This window comes from Carassius carassius, chromosome 11 (genome assembly GCF_963082965.1).
Source record: "Carassius carassius chromosome 11, fCarCar2.1, whole genome shotgun sequence".
Classification (NCBI taxonomy): domain Eukaryota; kingdom Metazoa; phylum Chordata; class Actinopteri; order Cypriniformes; family Cyprinidae; genus Carassius; species Carassius carassius.
In genome coordinates, this window is record NC_081765.1 from 11223192 (window position 1) to 11248791 (window position 25600).

The window sequence follows — 25600 nt, forward strand, 5'->3', positions numbered from 1 at the left end:
TCCAGTCATAGGGTGTCGATTAGCCAGATTAGTGGATTGGTCACTACACTAGGAAAAACTGCCCAGCCAACCACTACAGATATTGAAGAGGAAACTGACTTTACAATATGCACATTAATAATCAAGAGATTCTTAAACGTTTACGTTTTGTCTACCAATCTTGAATATCTGTATACATCTCTACAATCACAACCACCGTGTTAAGTTCTAGTCATCTTATGGATACATCAAATACTGCAGAAATATTTCAAGATTTCCGCTTATTACCTTCTTACTCAATCTAACTTCCTTCAGATAGTTTTTAATTGGTGGAGCATGAACCAAACATGTGTCGCACATCATTGTACATTTGCACAAGGAAGGGGAAGAAGAAAAAAAAAAAAAATACTAAATGCAACTAACCACATTATTATTCATGCAGAGATCAAATAGAAAACCAAACAAGCTTAATTTGCATATTTATGCCCAAGTTGCAGGTAAAATGCAACTAAACACATAATAGTGCATAGTTAAGAAAGTAAACAAATAGGCTCAAAGGGAGGAGAAACTGAATATATAATGTTCAACAATGTTCAAAATGTTAAAACCGGAAGAAATGAGTGTGTGCACAATCAAATGCCTCTTATCGGCCAATATGGTAGCTAAATACTGTAAATAAACTGCTATTTTATGTATTTTATGTTTCCATCAGATTTTACAAGTATTTTTCTTTTTTTTAATGCTAAACAATAATGATATGATAAAGAACTCTAGTACTCTAGTTTGCTGCTTTGATTTTAAAACAAAGATGCATTATTATTATTGTTAATAAAAGATTTCACAACTGCACCACCCCCTTAAACAATGTTGTTAAGTGGTTCCGATCCCTGCGGCTTCCACCCTTACGTTCCCATACGTTCATGTCTCCATTACCCTTGCTGAACCCAGGAGGGCTTGATTCCTCTAATAACAGACTGATAGGTCTGTTTTGGGTGTGTGAGGGATGCACAAAACGTCTGTGGGCCTCTGGCTGCAGCTTTATCTCCGACACACTGACCGGGCCTGTAACAGCCCGTGGATAACAGGCGTGTAACACTAAGACAAGCAAAGATACAGCAGACAGCAACACCCCGCTGTTTGGGTGAAAATGTGAAAAATGGACGGTGAAAAACAAACCTCAGATGACAGCTCTGAGTCTTAACAAGGCCACAGCAGTGATTTGCAATTGTCTAGTGAACTTGGCCAAAGGACAGTGAAAAGAAGCACCTTTCACCCATCAATGACAGTTCGGGTCATATTCAAAGGACATTCAAACTTCAGCTCTGGATTGAAGAGAGTGATATTTCAGTCGGTTTATCAGATGTTTGATAATGATCTACTGTGAGAGCTTGAAATGCTCACCTCCGGTTCGTCCCTGGCCCGCCTGTACAGCAGGGTGCAGGCTGCCTTCATTGTTGAGCAAGTGAGGCAGATGGTGGTAGATATTTGGCACATGGAGGGGCTTCCTGTGAGCCAACTCCTTCAGCAACTTCTGTGTCTCATCTGTAAGAAACCAGGGCACTTCAGCATTGTGACAATACATGAACTATATAAAATGAAAAAAAGAATACAATAATGTATTTTATTTATTAATTTTTATATTATTGATCCTCAGTACTTAGATGCAGGTGAGAGCAGTTTAAATGCATCATCCAAAAAAGGCAAATCCAACAACACTCCAGGCCAAACAGTATTATCAAGTCCAGGACAGCTGTTCCTTGGAATCTTAAACAATATTTGCTCAAAATTAATGTTTGGCTTGGGGTGTGTGAGTGGCTTTGCGTTTTTGTCTGATTTTCAAATATTTTTTGATTTAAAGCATTTAATGTTATATTTCACCTCCTAGTGGGGTTGCTTTGGTTCAAGGCTTAGAGCTTTTTTTTAATCCCTATGGGAAAAAATGAATAGGAAAAATTCTTCCGGAACCAAGGCAAGTGTAAAAGTGATCAGGCACTGCTGCACACTTTAATAACATGTAGGTAAAAAAAACAGCTTGATAATTAGAAAACAGCAAGTACTATTCAACAGATATATATTTTTTCCCCCTAATTGTCATCCAGTTCACTGCATGACAAATAATAATACAGTGACAATGACAATGACACAACTATACATGCACGTTAACGTCCAGTAACCTGAGAAGTTGGAGAGAGCATCTTTGCTGCCGTTGGTTTCTGCAATGGCCCGTCTGAACTGCTCAAGGATGGCGTTGAGCTCGGAGGAACGCTGGAGGGTTCGGTGCTCCGCCACACGCAGACGCTCCCTCAGGGAATGAAACTCCCTCTGATAGGCTACCAACTTTTCTACAGAGGGAAGAAGAGAAAATATGAAAATAATAAAGGGTACTATTAGTTAAGCCAGTGACACATCTTGCCCACAGGGTCAACTTTCACAGATATATCTAGGCCTGTTTAAGATTGCTTGGACATAACATTTATTTTGCTTACAATTAAAAAATTCATAAGTAGGGTATTTTACATTAAAAAGCTGCATCACTTTTCAAGATCGTGTGACTGTAAGATGAAAATCCAGATGCCGAATGACGCTTAAAATTTACAATGATTCTGTCATGACTAAATGGGTCCTTTAGAATATAAGGCGTTTTGCATAAAACTGCTGCTAATCTACAAAAACAGATCAACGGACATTGGCATGAGATTGTCATAAATTTGGGGCTATTCAAAAGTAACCTCGTGAACACTGCAGTACAACTGTACATCATGTAAAGTCAGCAAAAGCGTTATTTTCAGGAACCAGACCTGTCAGCCCTTTCCTGATTGCATCAGAGTTTCTGAGAGATGGGGTTCCAGGAAGGTTATCTTTCTGCGCAGCATGACGAGGAGCGAGAGAAGAATCGAGAGAGAGACAGAATGTGGTCTGAGGCCATGCCAGTGGGAAGTGCTCTCTGATAGAGCAGATTAGCCTTGGGTCACGCCTCCTTTTATTTGCAGACTCAATGCGATGCGAGTCAGATCTCACCCTGAAACAAGGCCTTGCATTTGACTGCGTCTCAGAGCTTCATGAAGCTCAATGTTTTGGTCTACATGCAATGGAGACTGTGCTGGTTGTTTGTATCTGACTGAAACAAAACCTTTTCGGTCAATCAACTTTGATTCGCTTTTGCAGATCCAAAAGCTCACAGTTCAATTTCAGTGAGGATGTTCATGTCCAATTTGCCACAAGAACATCAATTGAGTTGATCGCTTTGAACTTCTGCTATGACAGCTGAAGAATGACTGCTTGTTTGACCTCAGCAAGTCTCTCACAGGTTTCCTCTTGATCTCTCTTTTATCCTAAGCTTCAACATTCTCAGCAAGCTCTTCATTTTACCACGGAGGCGTTTTGTAAGGATTCAGCACCTCAGCATTTCAGTTTCCCTTTCATCTACAGTGGTGCAGGGGTGACATCCTGTGTTCTTGGTTTATATTTTGGGTATCTTCCCCTCCCTTTATAATTTAAATGGGAGTTCAAAATGGCCTCTTTTGGCACTGCTAGCTCTTAAAATACTTTTTGCAGTCTCACTAATAGTCTCAATAATTAATTAACTAGTTATATTGTATGCCTAAACAGTCCAGCAGTGTGTGTGTGTGTGTGTGTGTGTGTGTGACATACACACACACACACACACATTACTTTTACTCTCTACACAACTCTGTACCGTATTTTCCGGACTATAAGTCACACTTTTTTTTCATAGTTTGGCTGGTCCTGCGACTTATAGTCATTTGCGACTTATTTATTAAAATTTATTTGACATGAACCCGTTTTAAATTAAAAGCGATAGCGTTCCAGTGGACAGAGATCATAACATTGGCACAGAATCAGTTCAGAATCAATCACCAAAAAAATCAGTTCGGTTCAGACGCTCTGTGTGTCAATATGCTTCACACTGAATCACACATGTGCAGTATCATCAGCACCTCGATTCTCGAATCGGACGCATCTGACAGAAACGGTTCTCGGTTCAGTGTACTGGTGATCCAAAAACAGATGCAACCGGTTCTTGACTCGAGAACGAGAAACGCTCCGGCAGTGAGCGTGTACGTTCGTTATCTGGCTCTGCTGCACAAATTTTCCCCCGGCCTTTATTTAAGACTGCCCTTTATTTGTCCATGTTGACTACGCCCCCGGCCACTATAAGAGGCCCGGCGTTTATTTGACTACCGGTTTTTATTTGAGGAATTACGGTAGTTGGTTGGTAAACCAGTTCAGAGTCGTAAACCTGTACAAGCAGATTAATGCATACATGTGGTAATACTATACATCAAAATAAAACCATCTAAAGCCACATGGGGTCACAACAGCTTACTGTGCTCAATACTATATTACTGATCATGCTGAACTGTTACTGAACTCCTCTGTGGTTTGGGCAGGCAATCAGCCAGTGCTATAGGGAAACGCTCATATTCCCAAAGATAATGACTTTAGTATGTTGGAGAGTCAAGGCACTTTATCCAACAATAACAAGAGAATCAAATTACACAGATCAGCAGATTTTCTTAATACATCTGACACCATCGGCAAACAAATTTTTTTTATGTTAGGCCTGTGTGACTACAAAGAAAACAACATTGTCCTGAGTGTGGGCAGGATGTGTTCAAGCTTCTAGATTCTAATTCAAATTAAGAAGGCACACTTTGAAGGGCTGCAGGCCTATTATATGTTAGTCTGTCTAAGAAACACACACACACACACACACACACACACTGAGTGAGCTGAGTGATGCACAAGAGAGAATGGATGTGTTACATCCTTACATCCTTAAGGGCTTTAAACACACATATTGAACTCATTTCAAAACAAGGATCTGTGTACACTGGGTCAGGAGAAAACAGAGTATAAACAGATTCTCTGTGGTCTTTTAAAGCAAATGGTTAAATATACAACGTAGACATAGACTACGGTTCAAAGATTGGTGCTAGTCATTTTTTTTACTACTTAATAGAAGGTAACACTTTTATTCAGCAATTAAACTGATCAAAAACTCATTCATAATGGCACAAAAATATTTCCATTTCACATTAATGCTGTGTCTTTGAACTTTGTTTAATCAAAGAATCCTGGGGTGGGAGGGGAGTTGGTTTGGTTTACACATAAATGTTTTTTAAATATTTCACAATATTATTGTTTTTACTGTATTTATGATCAAATAAATGCAGCTTTGGTTGAGTGCAAGGCAGAACGTCTTCCAAAAATGTGAGAAAAAAAAAACATTTACTGACTTCAAACTTTTGACCAGTCTCACTTTCTCAACCCAAAGCTCCCTTCTCAGCACACTCAACCTATTCATACAGCAAAAGCAGCTCCTTTTGGAAATGTTCATGATACTGACGTCATAACCTGAGCACTTTACTGCCTGCCTGTGTTTATATATCAATGCCTCTGCAGTATTTAGCAACTTCATCATCCTGAAGTGTGAAATACAGTTTCACATGATGGCCAATTAAATTTAAACAAGTCTAATAGTTTAATAACGTGAATAACTTCTATGATGGATGAGACTGAGCCACAACCACATCACAAGTCTGTTATGCTTTATCTGGCTTCACAAAAATAAACTGGTATGATTTCAGGCAGACTAAAGCTTTTACATTACAAATTATTGTACAAGTCTGCTGAAATATTGGACTCATAGATATTATATTTTGGTCCATCTGCTGGACCAAGCAGAAGCTGGGACATTTAATATATTTATTAATTTAACCAAATTTAATGTAATTTCCAGAACTAAATTTTCACTTAAGTAAAATATAAAATATGAATTCAGTTTGTATGTTGACTTTTTCTAGCATTTTATTTTTAACATAAATTAGAGATAGAAATATTAATATATTAATTAAAAAAAAACTAATATTTAAATACTTAAGTATTTTAAGTATTTATTAGTCCTCTAATGGGACTTGGCCTCTTGGTTGACAACCACTAGTACAGATGACTTTTCTAATAGTTATTGACTGCATTACAACATCAGGCCAGTATCAGATTATAGTTAATTTTGCAAGGATCTACCAATCAGCCAGAAGGACAGTCAGCCCTGAAATCACCATTACCCTAGTGTCTGTCTCAACCACAGAAAGTCCATTCAATATCCCGACAGACTGCAGCTACTTTAAATGGATTAGCACATAAACTGTTGCACATCCCAGTAATCTTGTTATCTTTTCCCATGCCCCTCCATTCCTGCCACGCATTCTCTGAATTTCGGCAATTCAACACATTGTTTTTCTAGGCACGTCTAACCTCTCTGTGAATAATTCAGACATATACAAAAGTCCCAACCTAGTTTTAAAACCCATTTGGTGCTGCTGATTAAGCTTATTTTACTAAGAGCTGTTGATTCACTCACCATCATGAACAGCTCTGTGACTGCAGAAGAGTCATTCAGGTTCCTGGGCCCCACTACCTCTCAGGACCTGAAGTGGGACACTCACATTGACTCCATTGTTAAAAAGGCCCAGCAGAGGCTTCATTTCCTTCATGAGCTGAGGAAGTTCAACCTGCCACAGGACCTGCTCACACGGTTCAGTCGAGTCTGTCCTGTGCACTTAACTGTCTGGTTCAGCTTAGCTACCAAATCAAACTTTAGAAGATAGCCGCGTAGAGTCCAGACTGCTGAGAGAATCATTGGTATAACCCTCCCCACTCTCCAAGAACTGCACTCCTCCAGAGTGAGTAAAAGAGATGGCAAAATCACTCTGGACCCCTCACGCCCAGACCACTTCCTCTTTGAACTTCCTCTTTTTGCTCTTACGATCTGGTCAGTGCTATATACAGAGATCGGAGCACCAGTACCATTTCAGTCCGTTTATCAAGAGTTAACTTGCCAATAAATGTGTAATACACAACACTAATTATACATTTATTTGTTTATTTAAAAACACCATCCTTCTTATTTACATTTCCTTGAATTTGTACATAATACCTGTACACACAAATGCCATCTATTATCGTCTACTTGTATATTGTGTAGGCCTATTTTATTTCAAATATTTGTTGTAAATTATTATTTCTTATTTATTCTAGTTTTATCATCTTTGTCTTGTCACTGTAATCTGTTTATTTTAATCTGTTTATAGGGAAAAATAAACAGATTATTACATAAAGAACAATCTGATGCATGTATCACAGTGTTTATAGCCATGGCTAATTCTCAACACCTATCCCTAGAAGAGCTTTTAACAGTCAAGATAATGAGGAAAGAAAAATTAAAATAAAAAAATTACAGCGAATACAATGAAATGTCCAGAAACCAGTTAGCACCAATAAAGATAAGTATAATAAATGAACACATTCACTCAAACTCACACAGAAGCACATCTCATATGGCATGATCACACTGCTGCTGCTCTATGAACCAGGCTTTTGTTAGTTTTTTAAAGGTGGACAGTTTAGTTAAAGTCTTTATATTTGTAGGAAGGCAGTTCCACAAATTGGCTCCTTTCACAGAAAAAACATTTTGGGCAAAAGATGTTTTACAAAACGGGACTTTACAGTCTCCACATGTAGCCGCTCTTGTTGATCTGGAGGTATCCAGTCTGTTCACAAATTTACACAGTGGCTCAGGTGCAAGTCCAGTCAAACATTTAAAAAACAACTTTATGTGTCTAAGATTAACAAAATTAACAAAATGTAAGATTTTATGCTTACATAAAATGTAACAGTGATGGAATCGAATGGGCTTTTTTATCTAAAATTTTTAAGGCACGGTTATAAAGCCTCTCAATAGGCTTTAGAGTAGTTTGGCTAGTCTGGGACCAAACAGTGGTGCAGTACGACAAGTGGGACATGATCATAGTGTTCAGAAAGACATGAGCACATTCAAATGTTAGACTGTTCCTGATCATTCTGAAACAGTTCATACTGGCCTTCATTTTTCTTGAGATATTTTTAATATGACTTTTTAAAATTTAACTGAGAATCTAAAATCGCTCCTAAATATTTTTCTTGTTCTACCTGATCGATGAGTTCACCATTCATTTTAACGTTAAGGTCATTTATTATCCTCGTTCTTTTTATAGAGAAACACATTGATTTAGTTTTCCTCAGATTAAGTGTTAAACATGATTTATTAGCCAATTAGACACTTTCTCAAGACTTTTGGTCAGTGTATTGCCGATAACAACAGGGCTTTTGCCAGACAGTGTCATCGGCATACATCTGAAGGCCAACTTCAGGACACACTTCAGGCATCTCGTTCACATACAGGCTGAAGAGAACAGGCCCCAGTATGGTTCCCTGAGGGATTCCGGTCTTAATTTTACATGGGACAGATTTTACATGATCAATGACTACACATTGTTCTCTGCCCTGCAAGTATGACTCAAACCATGATAATGTTTGTGCTGTGGCAGCTTCTGTATTTGGTTATTTAAGGGTGTGACATCTGAAAGATTTAGACCAAATGCTCCGGGGAGAGTGCCGCTCTCCACCCAAATATAAAAGCTGCTTTCGGTTAATGAAGATTTGAATCGCCATCCAATCGCGGCTCAATTGGACTCTTGTTATATCAGAAGTGATAAAACTTTATTATATTATTATGTTGCTTTGGTAACTGGTAAGGAATATGGCTTTGACAGTTCATACAGACAGTATTCCAAACGTTAACTGTAAGATGCTGTGCGAACGGGACATTTCGAGACTCACACCTGTGAGTAAATGTGGTTGTCAATCCCAAAAACTGACAGTGTGAACGTAGCCTTTGTGTAAACATACCTGGCAATAAAGCTCTTTCTGATTCTGATGTAAACAGTGGGGACAAAAAATTGACATTTTACAATCATGCTGTCAACCTCCCTGCTAACAGCATGTTAATGAAACAATACTCTTTATCCTAAAACAAACAGGTTTTCCTTATGTATTTCATTACACTTAAACATATTTGATGAGTCTTGATGCATAATATGGTATATCTCTGGTGATTATAACATATACACATCTGCATTATAGCAATCACTGTATTTGCCAACAGAAAACAGCATTAGTAACCCACTGAACTTATGTAATGTGACATGCACAAGTGAAATAGAATATTGAGGTGGAAATAATGTAGGGCAAGAGCTGTTTTTTTTTCCCATGAGGATTTAACTGGAGTCTAAAGAGGTGAAATATGTTATGCAATGACATAAGAAATAATGCAGTCATTCGTACATTAATCACAGAAAAAACCCTGTGTTCCCTACAACAATTGTAGGGACATTAGCCCACTTATTACAATGCTACTTAAATATGCAAGAATAAGTGTGTGGAAAGATATGAGAGACGATAAACCATCAGTTATATATGAAAAATACAGTTATTATAGGCAAAATACAATTATTATAGAAAAAAATAATAATTTGACTGATGAATACCGTGATTGGCCAATCAGAATGAAGTATTCCAGAGAGTTGTGTAATAGTATTGAATAAAGATGCAGCCACGTCAGTGAAATTTCTGTGAAGCTGATGGTTTCTGTGATATTTCACTGGCAAAAAAAGCAAGAAGGATCACTCACACTGAAGTCACATTTAAACCAAATATTTTGTTGTTGGTTGATGCGGCAAATTCATGTGACCACCAGCATCCCGAGAGATTTTTGCCCAGTCGATTTCTATTAAAATGATTTCACTTATAACATTTCACACCTTTTTTACAGCTATGGGGCCTTGGTTAAAAAAAATAGTTGCTTCTGAGACAGAAATTTTAGAGAAGATTATATAAGCAACCAAATTATTTTTCACATTTCTATTTAAAAATGGTCCAATTTTTTTCCAATTGTTTTTAAAACGACTACAGAATCAAGTAACCATTTTTGCCTGGGTGTCAACTTAAGTGTTGTAATTTTGTTATTGTAGGCAGAGTTTCTGGTTTTGGGTGAGGACAGTGTAGTGATGATGACCATGTGACCTTTTCTTTATTCTTGTGCAGCTGTGAAAGCTCTTCCCTGAGCCCTCTCAAACTCAAATGCACTTCAGTCGCGTGATGGAGAGACGCACTACGAAGAACAGATGATGAAAGCCTATAGGCAACCACATCAGCAAGGGAAAAATCAAAGCTGCTTAAGCCACCGAAACAAGGTGAAACGAAAAAGACTTTCAAACCAGCATCATGAAATTCAAATCAAAGTGCCCAAATGCAGTTCAGTTACATCATGGGAATATGAGCGGATGTTCTCAAGGGGCCAGAACGTCCAGAAAGTCTCTCAGCTCTCAAGCAGCAGGTTGTGGGTGAAACTCCTGAAAATGTCAACATGTAACGGTGTTTGCAACCAATCTTACTTCTATAATCTGAAATACTTTATCTGCTGAGCTACAGCAAATATACAGAAGGTCATTTAGGGCTGAGCGATATGCCAAACTAATTCAGAACGTTTAGTGTATAACAAGAACAGCACCTGCATGCAAACATGAAATATCAAACATATAGTAGTTATCTTTACAGGTTTTGCATTCCATGTGCATCTTGTGTTTTTCACTGCAAAAACGCATTCTGTGTGAACAGCTGCTTAGGGCTAGCATTATGTTCTACGTCTTTCATCATGTCACATGTGAGTTGTTAAAAGAGGTGTGACGTCATGTGGTTGGATCATTTTTCTCTTAACTGTTATCACTGCGTATTATCAACATGATTAATTGTAGCACTTGCTAAAATTTTTATTCAAACAACAATTCTTCAATTTATAATAAAAATAAATGCATTCTAGCAAAACATTACAAATTGAATGAATCAATACAATCAGAAAAACTGTCCAGCCATATCTCCTGGTTTACACCAAACTTGTAAACAGCACAACCGTTCTCAACATTGATAACAATAAGAAATGATTCTTAAGCATCAAGTCAGCATATTAGAATGATTTCTGAAGAAACGTGACACTGAAGACTGGCATAGCCTTGGTGAGCATAATTAGAAATAATAATAAAAAAATTGAACTCTAACTTTTAAACAGTACTGTATATCTTCTGCTTTGATGTGACATCTACACAGAGTATATAATCGCTCAAGATTTAGTATAAAATGTTATATAACTGCCTCAAAACACTGTGATGGCCCCTACATAGGATTCAATTTTTGTCCATTGGGAATTAGGTGCTGTAAAATGTGCCAGACAGCATGAAAGTTTGCTAAAACAATGACAAAATAGCCATTTTACCAATTTTCAACATTATCCAAATGCCTGTGTGACCTAGGTGATGTCAGCTAAAATAGAAACTCATTAACTTTTAAACAAACATTACCAAAGATTTTCTTTAGAATAACATGCACCAATGAATCATTCACAATTAGACCAGAAGTGTGCATTAAGAAATTAAAAATGTTCAAATGTGATTGAATGCTGCACCAGACATCAGCCTGCCCCCCACAGGAAACAGATAAGCTCTAAAAACTGGAGAGTTTATCATTATTAACAGGAAGCAAGCCTCTGGTTGCTTTAAATTGGAAATTAGAGTTCACTACTTTTTAATGAACACTGTACATTATGAGGAACCAGAAGTTATTTAAAATACACAAGTTATAAAACACAAACACTTTTGAGAATCACTGGGACAAGGGTCTACAACAGCACAAAGTCTTTTGGGTGTGTGTGTATGTGTGTGTGTCAGAGATAGGGTCTTTAGAGGACAGTCACATGCTTTTGGTTCCAACAAGGACAGAGTGCAGAGATCAAAACCCAAAGGGATATGGACATTTCAGAACATGCTCCTTCTTTCCCATACACAATAAATAAGGAACAGGGCAACAGTTGGAGATGACTGAAGCCAAGTCATAAATGGATCCAGTCATAAAAACAGAATTCACAGTTTAAAGTGGAATGTCACGGAGATCATTAATCAATTATCAAATGTAGGTCATTACACTTAAATCTAATCGCGATATGGACTAGTATCTGTACATATTAAGCCCCAAAAGTCATTTTAAATATGATTCCTGCATGTTCTGCGTGTCTCTGTTAATGAATTTAATTTACTACACACACACACACACACACACACACACACACACTGAAGCACACGTGACACTTGCAGTGTTTTCAGCATCTGCCGTCGCACTAAATGAGGACTAAACACATGAATAACATCTCCAGAACTGCTCTGAGAGTCACTTCATGAGCATTTGACCATTTGATTTGAGTAAAACTAGCGTCATATCCATAGACTGTATCACTTACACAGAACTGTAAAGGTATTCACGGCACCCCTTCAAAATAAAAGGCGGTTTGATTTGAAGACATTGTGCCTATTACTATTTTTCAGTAGAATGTAAATAAAACTACTACTACTACTACTACTACCGTATTTTTCGGACTATAAGTCGCACCTGAGTATAAGTCACATCAGTCCAAAAATACGTAATGATGAGGAAAAAAACATATATAAGTCGCATTTATTTAGAACCAAGAACCGAGAGAAAACATTACCGTCTCCAGCCGCGAGATTGCGCTCTGTGTTTTCAGTGTAGACTACAGGAGCACTGAGCAGCATAGAGCGCCCTCTCGTGGCTGAAGAAGGTAATGTTTTCTCTTGGTTCATGTCAAATTAATTTTGATAAATAAGTCGCACCTGACTATAAGTCGCAGGACCAACCAAACTATGAAAAAAAGTGTGACTTATAGTCCGGAAAATATGGTACTACTATTACAACTACTGAAATGAAACAAACATTGTTTTTTAAGGAATAATAACACATTTCTTCCATGTTTTAATTTTAATAGAAAATCCCCTTTGTTGCCAAAAATGTTCTATGCCTTCACATGATAACCAGAAAAAAATGTTACAGGAAAACACAGAATTTCAAAAAAAAAAAAAAAAATCATAAGGCTTCTTTAAGAAAAAAAAACGTATATGCATTCAAATAATCAGACACGCTAAAACACAGAATTTGGTAACAATAAAAATATAGTGAGAAAAAAAATCATTAATAACCATTATTAAATTAAATTTAAATTAATGCATTTAGCAGACGCTTTTATCCAAAGCGACTTCCATTGCAATCAAGCTAACAATTTTCTCCTAACGTGTTCCCTGGGATTCGAATCCCCAAACTTGCGCTTGCTAACGCAATGCTCTAACACTTGAGCTACAGGAACACTATCATTATTAATTTAATTATATATAAATTTTATGATAATATTTAATATTTTTTTTATATTATTAAAATCTACATTTAACTTGAATATCATTACCTTTTTATGATAAAAAAACGGGTTTAAGAAAAGTTATAAGCAAAAGCAACAATCACAAATGGCCAAATATTAATCAATAAATCAGCCAGCGCGACACTGTTACTACTACATCACATACCATATAAACAAACCATGGTGTTACTATACCAATGTCTAAAATAACAAAACATTTTTGCCACTTATTCCACTCCAATTATTCACACACACACACACACTTAAAAAATCGGATGATAAAGCTCTGTGACCATTCACTTTTAAGTTTGTTATCTGATCCTCGATCCAAACGTCAAACCAGATCGAAGGTGTCAGTTTTCACATGCAGCGTGAAATCTCCAAATCAATCCACTTCAGATCATGTTTCAATTCATCACCACTAGGCTTGTTAAACATAAACAGACTATGAATGAGGGAATAAGAAACAAAGACAGAGGAAATGTTCTGAGCCATTGTGTGTCGGTCATATGACATGTGGGTGAATTGTTTTGAGAGAGAGAAAGGCAATGAGCAAGAACAAAGGGAAAGGTAGGAGTTTAGAATGGCTGGGATACAAACACAGTTCTCAAACCCTACAAACAATGAATGAGTTCCTTCATCTTTCCCTCTCTTCCTGTCAGCGTATGTGCCGGTAAAGAAAGAAACGGCATTCATTAATTGCAGGTTATAGAAAATAATTGAAATCCTCTGTTCTTTTACAAGAGAGTGCCTAAATACAGTTCTGCTTGTTCCACAGGCAAGGGATATGTAAACTTATGAGAAAAGTGGCATGAAAAATCTGCAAGATGTTTAACAAAAAAGTAAGACAGATATTAGACATTCTTTTTCATGTACTGCCCTGAAGAAGCTGCAAAACAGATATTCCACAAGAATAAACTTCTGCTTTGTTTTCATGCCCTTGGTTCTTAATAACATCCGTTGACCACCTTCAGAGTAATAGTATTATTGTGCTGAATTTTTTCGTCATGTCATCAAATCCTGATTAATTGAAGGCTGCTTTTCTACTTAATGAGTGGAGCATTTGAGTCTCTTACAGAGAACCGACGGGAGCTCTGATGGAGGACAGTGACTCGATCGAAACCTCAGACTACACACAGCTCATATCTGCAGCTCTGGAAGTTAAGAAAAACACACACGAAAATACATAAAGTGCATACGTGCAGCGCAAACATATTAATGACTCAAATCCAGGACTGACACCAGTATACTGCTGCTGTGTGAATGTGGCAAGAATTAAAAGTTCCTCCACTTTGAGAAAACTAAGAGAGCCAAAAAGGATCATTTATGTCAGTTTTGTCTTGTGAAATGCTTGTAAATATCTGTTGTGTCACACAGCTTCATCAGAACAGTAAAAAAAAAGTTATGATCCATCTTATTAAAAAAAAGGTTACACATCTCACAGATTCTGCGAGCAGTATGAGCAGAATTCAGTATTGATATAAACAAAAGCCACCATAAAATAAACCGATCAATGATGAAATATGAATATCATCAAATAGCTGGAAATCTGACGAGTTAGCACATTAAAACACACACACACACACACACACACACCAATGCAGTGTTCATCTGTAAAACATCTACAAAAATGACAGGACTGTTATTATGTGTTCTATTTTTTATGCTTCTGAAAGAAGTCTCTTATTCTCATCAGCGAAGCTGCATTTATTTGATCAAAAATACAGTAAAAAAAGTTATATTGTGAAATATTATTACAATTTAAAATAATTATGTATTTTAATACATTTTAAAATGTAATTTACTCCAGTGATGGCCAAGCTGAATTCTCAGCATCATTACTCCTGTCTTCAGTGTCACATGATCCTTCAGAAATCAGTCTAATATGCTGATTTGCTGTTCTAGAAACATTTCTTAAAACCATCAATGTTGAAACCAGTTGAGCTGCCTGATACTTTTGTGGAAACCATGATATTTTTTAATAATAAAATTTCAAAAAAGTTCAAAAGACCATTTATGATTATAACACTATAAATGTAATTACAGTTGCTTGTTTAGACAATTTAAATGCATCACTGCTGAATATATATATATATATATATTTTTTTATTATTCTTACTGAGCTTTTAACTTTAACGCTGTGTAAATTAAAGTGATTAAAAAACAAAAGAGATTGTCCTTCTTAAAAAGAATACTGATAGGCATTATGACAGTTTATTATTATTATTAATTGAATAGTTAATTACTTAAAAAGATGGTACCTCTCTATATTATCTAATCTATATTTACAAAGAGATCAAAGCCTAAAGCTATAGCTTTTATTCTCATATTATATATAAGGTTAAGATATTTTTGTTGATGTGTACAGAAATATATTAACAAAAGTTGGCATTGGTTATAAACATCTAGATAAAGGAAACAAATCTTTTTTGTAGACTGACGCTACCAGAATTAATGTAATAAAATGTTCCAATAATGGAACTGAAACCAAACTGTTCCAGTATTTTCCGGTTCTCAATTCCCAACCCTACAGAGAAATAATGTACCACATTTTTTCTAACGACATGCCACCTGAAATAGAGTATGACCGAGAGAAAGATGTGAGGTGACACAGGGAGGCCAATAACACCTGCCAGGAATGACAGCACAGGAGATCTTGTGACAGCTCTCAAGAACAGCAGCCGCTGGCTCCGGAGAAACGGAGCACGAGGTGCTGAAACTGAAAAATGTCATGAGCTGGAAACATACAAGGACTTAACGACGATGGCTGCGTTCTCAAGCCTAATATGGAAGAAGAATGGCGGGGGATGCCATAGTGATAAGAGTGTAATTGTGACTCAATGAGGACTTGTCTGGAACGCTGACAGCGGAATGATCCGGAATGATTCTGGAGGCAAAGCAGCGAATTGTGCATCACTCAGAATGAGATGATGGTTATTAATAAGAGCATCATCAAGTTATAGAGACCAAGCTCTTTGCACGGTGAAACTCTGGCTCTCAAAGTCTCAGAGTTCATTTGCATTCAATTGCAAATCTCTGCTTTTTTCTCTCAGCAGTGTGATTAACACAACCCCCTCGCTCTCCTGCTCTCCTCTTGACAGGGCACTCGTGGGCTCCTCTCGAAGAAAAACAATCCAGCCCCAACAAAAGCACAAGTGATAAGTTTATGGTCTCTCTTCTCCGTGAGCTTCATTAGAAAACTGCGGCCTCCCTCACCATTTCTCCCAGGCTAATCACGCCTTCCCTACTTTGCTATTTTTGGCCTATTGTGTTTTCCACACACCCTGAGGATGCAAAGCCTCTGTAGGCTCAGCAGAGCAGAAGAAAAGAAAATAGGAGGAGTAAGGCAAGAGTGCAGTTAATTTTAACCTCTGGTACTATAACAGGAGAGCAGCAGAATGATGTAAGTGCCAACTAATTACTAATTTGATTGAGTAGTCCCTTTTATCCAAAGCAACTTTCAGCAAACTAATTAAAGTGACCCCTGGAACAACCTAGGGTTAAGTGCCTTGATCAAGAGCATAACAAAGAGTCACGGATCAGCCCTTATGGGCTCTGAATATATAAGCTTTCAGTTAAGATGCCAGATCTTTAACCATGCCACAGTGAAGTACAACAGCTGGTACTTACAAATACTACAAGACACATTTCTTAGCGTCAGTGTTGAGAACCGTTGTGCTGCTTAACATTTTTGTGAAAACCATTATCATTTTGATCAATTTAATGCATTCTCGCCAAATCAACTTTCTGTCAATTTTAATCAATTTAATGCATCCTTGCTTAATAAAAATAGTACTTTTTTAAAATTCTTTAATACAGTATCTCATAGAAGTGGTACAATAAGAAATGAGTTTTTGTTCTTATTTTTGATTACACACAAAGTAATAAAATGATCTAAACTAAAGTATAAAGAATTTCTTCTGAAAATGTATATTTTATAAAAAAAACTCAATCAGCACAGCCCTGTTTAACTTGATCTTTCAGGAAACATTCCCTGTACATGTGTACGTTTACATTAAGTCATTTAGCAGATGCTTTTATCAAAAGTGACTTACAAATGAGGAATACAAACACAAATACAAATCAGCTACTAAGACAGGCAGCTGAAAATAAGCAATGCTAGCTCAGCTAGGCAACAGACACCAATAACACACCCACAACAACTGCAGACCTGCTGAACTTCTGATCAGGCTGAACCCTGACCCTTAGAGGACAATAATAAAAAGTTATGGCATTATAAATGTTTCCCTATACTAACACCACTCTGACAGAGAAAAGGCAACAGAGCAGCAAGTCAACAAGAATTATTCAGACCTGAGAGCATCAAACTACAGAATAATGAGCCACTGTAAACCCTTGATGGCCGGGGTTCAGAGATTCATGTCAATGAATACAGTGACCTTTCTCTCAAAGATTTTCCCGTTTGACTATGATATTCATCTGCTAATGTTGTGCATCACATTTATTTTTAGATTTAGCTTAAATGTGTCAAATCTGTCCAATGAGCTGATACACAAGTGTCTCTTTGTACCTTCAAGCTATAAAGAGACTCTTCAAAAGAATTAACCTTAACAAGATCCAGGATTAACAGTTTCTCAAAGACAGGTTGAATATGATTATGATGTTATAAAACAGGTTTTTGGGGGAGAGGGATTTTTTCCAGATTCCTCTCCAGGACTGTGGTCTATTACACTGCTTGGAGTCAAAAATCAATATACTTTATACATATGGACAGATATGTGTTTATATGTACAGTAAATGTCTGTATAATGTGAATGTGTAGCATTTAATATATCAGGTAAGAAAGTAGAGACACTATTAACGAACGCGAAATTATTAACGAATTAAATTCATCAAAACAAACAAATATCTTACAAGGCCAAAACTGTCACCCCACCACTAACTTGCATGCAAATTGAATAAAATATCTCAAATATCTGATATAGTACAACATCTCATTGCCATTACAAATGCTCTTCCATTTGTTTGTGTTGGGAATGCAAATGAGGGTGAATGCAAATTTGTCAACCTCTACATTTGGCTAAATCTCAAGGAGAAAGCTTGCTTGAGACAGAAGCAAGGATTTGAGCTTGGCAAACATCATCAACAACAAGCATACAGAATTGTACAATCTGCTTTATACAACTCTAATCAATACTAGGATGGATTTAACTTGGGATTGAGTGACCACAGAGCAATGAGCTGACACAATGTGCTCCAGAGCCCATTGATTTCCAACAAGGGCGGTCTGGTGCTATCATAAACTGAAGATCCCAACATTAAGACTTGTAAGAGCTCGCTTTAGATACTTTCAGGGCAGAAAATATGAAATAGAAAATATAAGTTCCTTTAAGGTTAATGTCATCTAGTGCAGCCAACTGGATGTGTTCCCACAACCTGCGGTGCCCAGAATCAGTTCACTGATCACCCCTTGTGGGGTTTGAACCTACAACCTTTAGTTCACCAGCCCAGATATTAAACCATCAAACAGCTTGCAAAATATTACCAGTAATTCGATAGTTTAGGGCAAAACACAATAGTTACTACAATTAATTGATTAAATAAAATTTGCATGCTACACCAGTGCCATCAAAAAAGTAAATTAAACAAAAAAAGTGTCAATTCTGTTTGAAGGAACTTGCATATTGATTCATTATACAACAGTCCTGGTCCTCCAACAGGGGAAATGTGAATTGCGAGAAAGCACGCAAAAATGACAACATGACAAATGTAGTGCATCCGGATTTCATTCACACTACTCATGCAGTTCTTTCACAGTCACAAAGCATCTTTATTTCAGACGCAGCAAGTGTTTAATTGTACTCAGTTCACACTGCTCCAGACCAGATTTTATACTCGGTGATGTTTGATGTAATGTAGAAGTTGCTGGTTTCCTTTAGAACTTTTTTTTTTGACAGATAAGAAATAAAGAGCATCAGCTTCTTGCTCGTGTTATGTAGCAATACTGAATTGACCTCAGAGGTGAACTCAACTCACCTTTGCCATTCTGCCAAGCCGTGTACCAGGACAGACTGAGAAACGACGTGAAGAAAACAATCGCAGTGGCAACAGTTCCATGTCTGAGCCTCATCTCATTTCAGCGCCTCCCCGTGCAGCTGCCTCTGGTCCTCCGGATCCGGGCGTGCATCAGCGCTTCAGGGGAGCGGACGGGGCCCCGGATCATCGGCTGTCTCCTGCTCCTCCTCCTTCGGCTCTCGGTCGCTGCTGGAGTCACGAGGCAGACCAGCGGAACTGATGCGTTTCCAGAGAAAGATGTGCAATCCTCATCCCTGCCGTTACTGGAAGGGAATACGGATAACGTTACATTTAAAAAAAAATATCGAAAGGCACATAGATCGACATAAAACATACTGTATTGGTTCCGTTCTTTCTTTCTTTATCGCACCGCATTGATTAAAACACAGTTAAACAGATAGCATAAATATGTGCGCAACCTGTGAGACACAGAAATAATACCGCGGAGGATAGTTAATTAAGGGGCAAGGGTGACTGGGTAAAATAAAACATTCAATGGTCAAAAACAGCCTGGGCTGTAAAATCCAGAGAGTTGACTAACGTTACCTGTCGGAGGACCCCAAAATACGTCTGACAGGAATGAGCAACAACCCCAAGTTCAGCACTTCTTACCTTCCGGCTTGTTGTTGAACAGCGAACCGACGCGGATCAGTCTCATAAAAAAAATATCCAGTGAAAAAACGAGCAAAAACACGTTTTGTGATGTTTATTAAAAATAGCAATTCAGACGGACCGTCCTGCCAGAATCGTCAGCGGTGATGTGATGTGACTGTGATCTCTCAGTCGAGCTTTGTTGAAGACCACACCCACAAAAACCAACGATCGCCCACCCGACAACTCTGATTGGTTGGATACATCAGACCCCGCCCGTCACTGACGTTGATTGGCTGGAGTCAGCGCGCAACTCCTGTCTGCCGCCACACGGCGGTCTGAGCCTATTACACACCCCCTCAGCACTTGAAAGATTAAGATAATTTTTACAACAATTCTGTTTGAATCATTGCGTGGATATAAATCCCGGCTGAAATACTACTGTCAGAGTATAAGTTCAGTGTGCAAGTATTCATTAACAAACTTTCACTGCATGGAGACAGATAGGCTACAGATTTTTCTTTATTGGAAATACTATATTTGGAATATTGATTATGAATATGAAAATATTGTAAATGAACGTACGGTTTGTTTGTATTGTGTATATTTTGACAGTAACATATGTTGTATCAGTCAGTAGTCAATCATTCAATTATTTAAAAATCACTTAATTTATCTGTTAATAAATGTAAAAGAAATAGGCTATTAGAACAATATTACTTATATAATGTGAATGTACATTTATATTTTATGCATAATTATGCATTATACAAATACATGAAAAAATAAATCCTCCGCACTGAAAACACAGCTCACTCAAACTTTAGGATGGTTGTATTTATTTATATTAAAGGTTTTCCTATCACATCTATGTCTTCTTTTTCCACAGTACAGTAAATGTAAAAGCTGTCCTTTTTACTTCTACTACTCAAATAATTATACTAATTTAAAAGAGAGAGAGAGAGAGAGACCTGCCATATTTAGATGTGCACGTGCTGTCTGAATGCAGGCGCCAGAGGGAATGCATATTTAATGAATAATTGATTGGCTTTTCTGACCTTCACTGTCACTGATAGCTTGCTGGGATGAACCTTTATTTTATGCATGCATTTGTCATATCTTTTCTTTTAATTTCCCCATATCCTGTTATTTTAATGTAGTGCTGTTACTGTGGTATTACTGTGACCCATGCAAATTGCTTTTGTCTTTCCTAGTTTTTGCCTCTTATTATTATGTATAATCTTCATTTGATATAATCACCTGGATTTGAATCCTCTCCATAAACTGAGCTCTTTCCCCCAATCTATTTTTATTCATATGTTCGCCTCTTGTATTTCAACAGTCATTTCAGTTCTACAGTATGTGATTATATTTACTCACTGTTGACTGATATCGAAAGCTTCCTTTTGCCTGTTGTACTTCTCGCAGAAAAGTTTGGTTTACAAGAACACGTACGGCTGAAGATAAAGCTGAAATCATTCAAATTGAGATGATTAATTATAACCTGCACAGACCATTTTTAATTTTACTTAAGCCAGATACTGCGTTACATAAGACACTTTTGCTGAAGTCTCTTTGCAATATTATCTTAAGCTTAATTCTGTATTACACAATCATATTACTCTAATCAGTCATTTTTGTAATCTATGTCATGGGTTCTGTGGTTGGACTTAACCACAAAACTGCAATTACTATTCTTTCCACACAATATGTATTTTTAACATATTTCTTATTTAATTTGTCTAGCAAATCAATATCATTGTGATGACGTAATCCAAGGCACAAACAGATATTTGTGACCCTGGAGCACAAAACCATTCTTAAGTTGCTGGGGTATAATTGTAACAATAGCCAAAAATACATGGTGTGGGTAAAAATTATTGATTTTTCTTTTACGTAAAAAATCATTAGGATACTAAGTGAAGATCATGTTCCATGAAGATATTTTGTAAATTCCATACTGTAAATATATCAAAACTTACTTTTTGATTAGTAATATGCATTGCTAAGAACTTGGACAACTTTAAAGGTGATTTTATTTTTATTTTTTGCAACCTCAGATTCCAGATTTTCAAATAGTTGTATCTCAGCCACACTATACATCAATTCGAAAAAATCGAAACTGATACCAGACCAATGACCAATACCAGACCAACCAGGCCAATGACTGGTTTTGTAGTCCAGGGTCAGATTTGAGATATTTCATTAAGGTGTCAATTACATGTGTTAGGTAGTGTAACATACTTGGTCATGTACTGAACCAAGTCACTGTCCTTGAGAAGTAAATGCAGACCTGAAAGTAAACTTGAAAAGCATTAGATGCCATAAACACTAATGAAAATCTCATTTGCACGCACACACGTTTCGGGTTTCAGAGAAAACACGCAAACACTCTACTTAGTACTGTATATACCTTTTCAAAAACTATTTAGTATCTTTGTGTATGAGTGATTTGTTCGTTTATAATGAATGAATAGCTTTCCTTTCAATACAGTGTCTATATAGTCTATTCGTGATAAAAGTCTTCAACCTTAAGTAACTGTGAAATTGTTCTATAGACAATGTTAGGCATCGTTGAACATAATTGATACATTCAATAAATCCGCAGGAATATGTTCAGACGCACTGAACCGGCATCATGGCAAGGCCAAAAACCACTAGTTGAAAGAAACAAAAACATAACCACCTTCTGTACAATCAGTTCAGTTCTTCTCGTACTGTTTTCATTATACATTGTTGCACTTTTTTTCAGAAAGGTTTTGCTTTGAAATACTCCTCAAGCGGAATGACAGAGACTCCTCCAACCCAGTCCTGCAGCCAAACCTGCTGCAAAACCAGCTTCATGAAAAACCAATCATGTTCAGGGGGCCACCTCTTCATGACAGGATGCCTAAATAAAGCACACACCAAAATTAACACATTATTTGCAAAACACACTTTTTACCCAATACTCTCAGCAAAAAGGTATAAAACCATCACTGGGGCTCTACTAATAGGAACTTTTAAAGTAATAATTTGTACCTTTATGGTACTAATATGGGGTAAATAAGGTACAAGGATGTAAATTTAAAATTTTTGCACCAGAGTCAGCTTTGCACCTTTTTTTGAGAAGTGAAATAAAAAAATCTGCTATTGGTAAAAACGTAGTTTATTCTAATGCAGCTGCAAGGTGAATCCGGCAAGACTGTTCGTCTATCAGCAATGCATTTCAGCTATAAAATAAGTAGGCGCACGTTTCAGTTGCATCAGATACAAAAACTAGCTACATTATATAGTATATCAATGAGAACAGAGTAGAAAATAATCAAGATATTAAGCAACAATAGACAAAAATCACTAATTATACTTTACCAACAAACAAATACAAACACAGACCTTATGTTCAACATTAAACAAATGAAGTGTGTTTAGCTGCGGCCACTGAAATGTGTGTATGATTTATAATTTTGCATAATTACCTGGAGAACATAGCCTCTTTGGCAAAGTCAAGCTCCTCTGGTTCCACCTCCACCATTTTACCAGTTAAAGTGAGTCTAGCACACCTGGGGTCCTCAGGGTCATAAACATGCTTCCTGTCGCAGGAAAACATGGCCAGAGGATAAAATGCTTTAGATGATCATTATACAATGATCTCTGTCAAAGACACTTTTTGTTTTGATATGTAAATGTGGCTTCTTACTCCAGTTATTTCAGTGTTTTGAAGTAAGAGAACACACCTGCAGAAATCTCCCTCTGCCTCGGAAAATGTCAAGGAGGCAAAAGGGAAGCTGCGGAGATCCGTTACAGTGTTGTCCATCGGTGTCACATAAAAATAAGGAATGCCAGTGCTGTTGTCAGCTGGACCGTCGCTTACAGAGAAAATGTTTCCGAATGGAAGTCCTTTAATCTAAATAGATGATGCGGAAACAAAACAGCCTAAATTAAAGACATTTCATATGTAAATTTTTTATTTAGATTAGATTAGATTCAACTTTATTTTCATTATGCAGAGTAAGAAGAGGGCCAATGAAATGCAGTTACCATCTAACCAGAAGTGCAAATAACCAATGAATATAAATAAGAGTAAACATGTATATGTGTGTATGTGTGTGTGTACAATAAACATTTTTGAGGGAAAGGTGCAGAGACCAGCTCAAAGCATTTATATATGAACTATGACTAGCTGAATTTCATTAAGACTTTAAAACACTTATTAATTAAATAAAAAAATAAATTTAATACAGCAGTTCTCAGGTCTCAACCTTTTGTCCACACCAATATTCGCGTGACTTCTTACAGTCATACGTCAATTACAGGTTAAATTATAGGTTTTTACAAAGCATTTTTATTCACAGTAACTACCTGATTAAGTATTTTATAGTTTGGCATAACGAGGAAAAAAAAAACATTCATTATAAAAATAGCCAGTGGTTTTGAAATGTATTCATTTACATTACTTTTCCTAGCAATTACTATTAAAATTAGGCTAGGTTTTCCAAGACAGAAAGAACCTGCATAAGCATAATTACTATGTTAAGAACTAACAAACAGCACTTGTTGACTGATTTTTTATGCTTTTTTGTTTTATTTTAAATCATTTAAGTAATCTTGAGGTCCTTAAAAGTTTTCTGATGCCCCCTGGTGGGCCCCTTGTTGAGAACCACTGGTTTATTTGATAGAAATCTGAACAGAATAGATCAAAGCTTCGAGTGAATTTCGCGGGAAGGTGGATTAGATCCAGTGAATGCAGCATCACCTGCTCCTGGGTGGAGATGGTTGCTAGGTGACCCCAGTCGCTATAGTGCGCCATGTACCGCGCTGCTCTCGCCGCCTCCTCGTGAGGTGGAGGAGGTGGAGGTGGAGGGATGCTGGACGGAACCTTCACCTCCTCCATTCGGTACGAGAACACACGGGACGCGGATGACACGTCCTCGCTCTTCGATATCTGCTCGGGTTTGTTCTCTGACCCGTCCCGGTACACGGAGGACGGATAGGCTTGTTTCCAGATGCCGAGCACAGCGGGCGCCTCGTCCGAGAGCGTGTCCAGCTCTTCCTCCCCCACCACATCACTGCTGACAGCCCACGAGACCGCGCTTCTGATGGTGTAACCCTCAGCCACACACAGCAGCGTCGCTAATGCAGAGACGAGCTGAAGCAGCAGCAACAGCAGCATAGCGTTCAGGTTCACAGGCGCTGCGTCGCTTCTTCTAACGGCATGTTTATTTCGCAACTGGCCAGAAACTGTTGCGTCTGAAACAGCGACTCGGTCTGGACCGCCTGAAAACCGCAGCAGCATGACCTTCATCTCTGCTGTTTTATTTATCCCACTGGAACCAACGTTTTCACCAAATTGCTGGAGTAATTTGATATTCAGACGTTTCGGATCAATAAGATTTGTAATGTTTTAAAGAAGTCCCTTCTGCTCATCATGGCTGCTTTTCTTTTTGTTGTTGTTCAGAAATAAAGCAAAAACGGTAATATTGTGAAATATTATTGCAATCGAAAATTATGGTTTTCTATTTTAATATACTTTAAAATGTAATTTATTCCTGTGATGCAAAGCTGTATTTTCAGCATCATTACTCCAGTCTTCAGTGTCACATGATCCTTCAGAAATCAGTCTAATATTCTGATTTATTATCAATATTGGAAACAGCTTTGCTGCTTAATATATATATATATATATATATATATATATATATATATATATATATATATATATATATATATATTTAATCTGTGATACTTTTTCAGGATTCTTTGATGAAAATAAGGTTAAAAAGAACAGCATTTATTCAAAATAGAAATATAAGTAGAATAAGAAGTGAATGCTTTTATTCAGCAAGAATGTGTTAAATTGAT

At 37.2% G+C, this 25600-nt stretch overlaps 2 protein-coding genes across 2 annotated transcripts in view; both read right to left on the bottom strand.

Moving 5' to 3' along the window:
* LOC132152757 (alpha-1,3-mannosyl-glycoprotein 4-beta-N-acetylglucosaminyltransferase A-like) overlaps nucleotides 1-19941 on the bottom strand; it is a 37118-nt gene extending 17177 nt beyond the window's left edge. The window contains exons 1-4 of the mRNA XM_059561625.1: nucleotides 19781-19941; nucleotides 19130-19431; nucleotides 2154-2321; nucleotides 1381-1521 (exon numbers count right to left, since the gene is read on the bottom strand). Coding sequence (XP_059417608.1) covers nucleotides 1381-1521; nucleotides 2154-2321; nucleotides 19130-19223 — 403 coding nt within the window. The 5' untranslated portion in view covers nucleotides 19224-19431; nucleotides 19781-19941. The remainder of the gene's footprint in view (nucleotides 1-1380; nucleotides 1522-2153; nucleotides 2322-19129; nucleotides 19432-19780) is intronic.
* Nucleotides 19942-22149: 2208 nt separating this feature from the next.
* On the bottom strand, nucleotides 22150-25058 carry LOC132152402 (protein CREG2-like). Its single transcript, XM_059561173.1, has 4 exons — nucleotides 24495-25058; nucleotides 23476-23645; nucleotides 23218-23331; nucleotides 22150-22649 (listed from the first exon to the last, which is right to left on the bottom strand). The coding sequence occupies exons 1-4, from the start codon at nucleotides 25041-25043 to the stop codon at nucleotides 22508-22510; spliced, it is 975 nt and encodes a 324-aa protein (XP_059417156.1). The 5' UTR covers nucleotides 25044-25058; the 3' UTR covers nucleotides 22150-22507.
* Nucleotides 25059-25600: the final 542 nt, after the last annotated feature.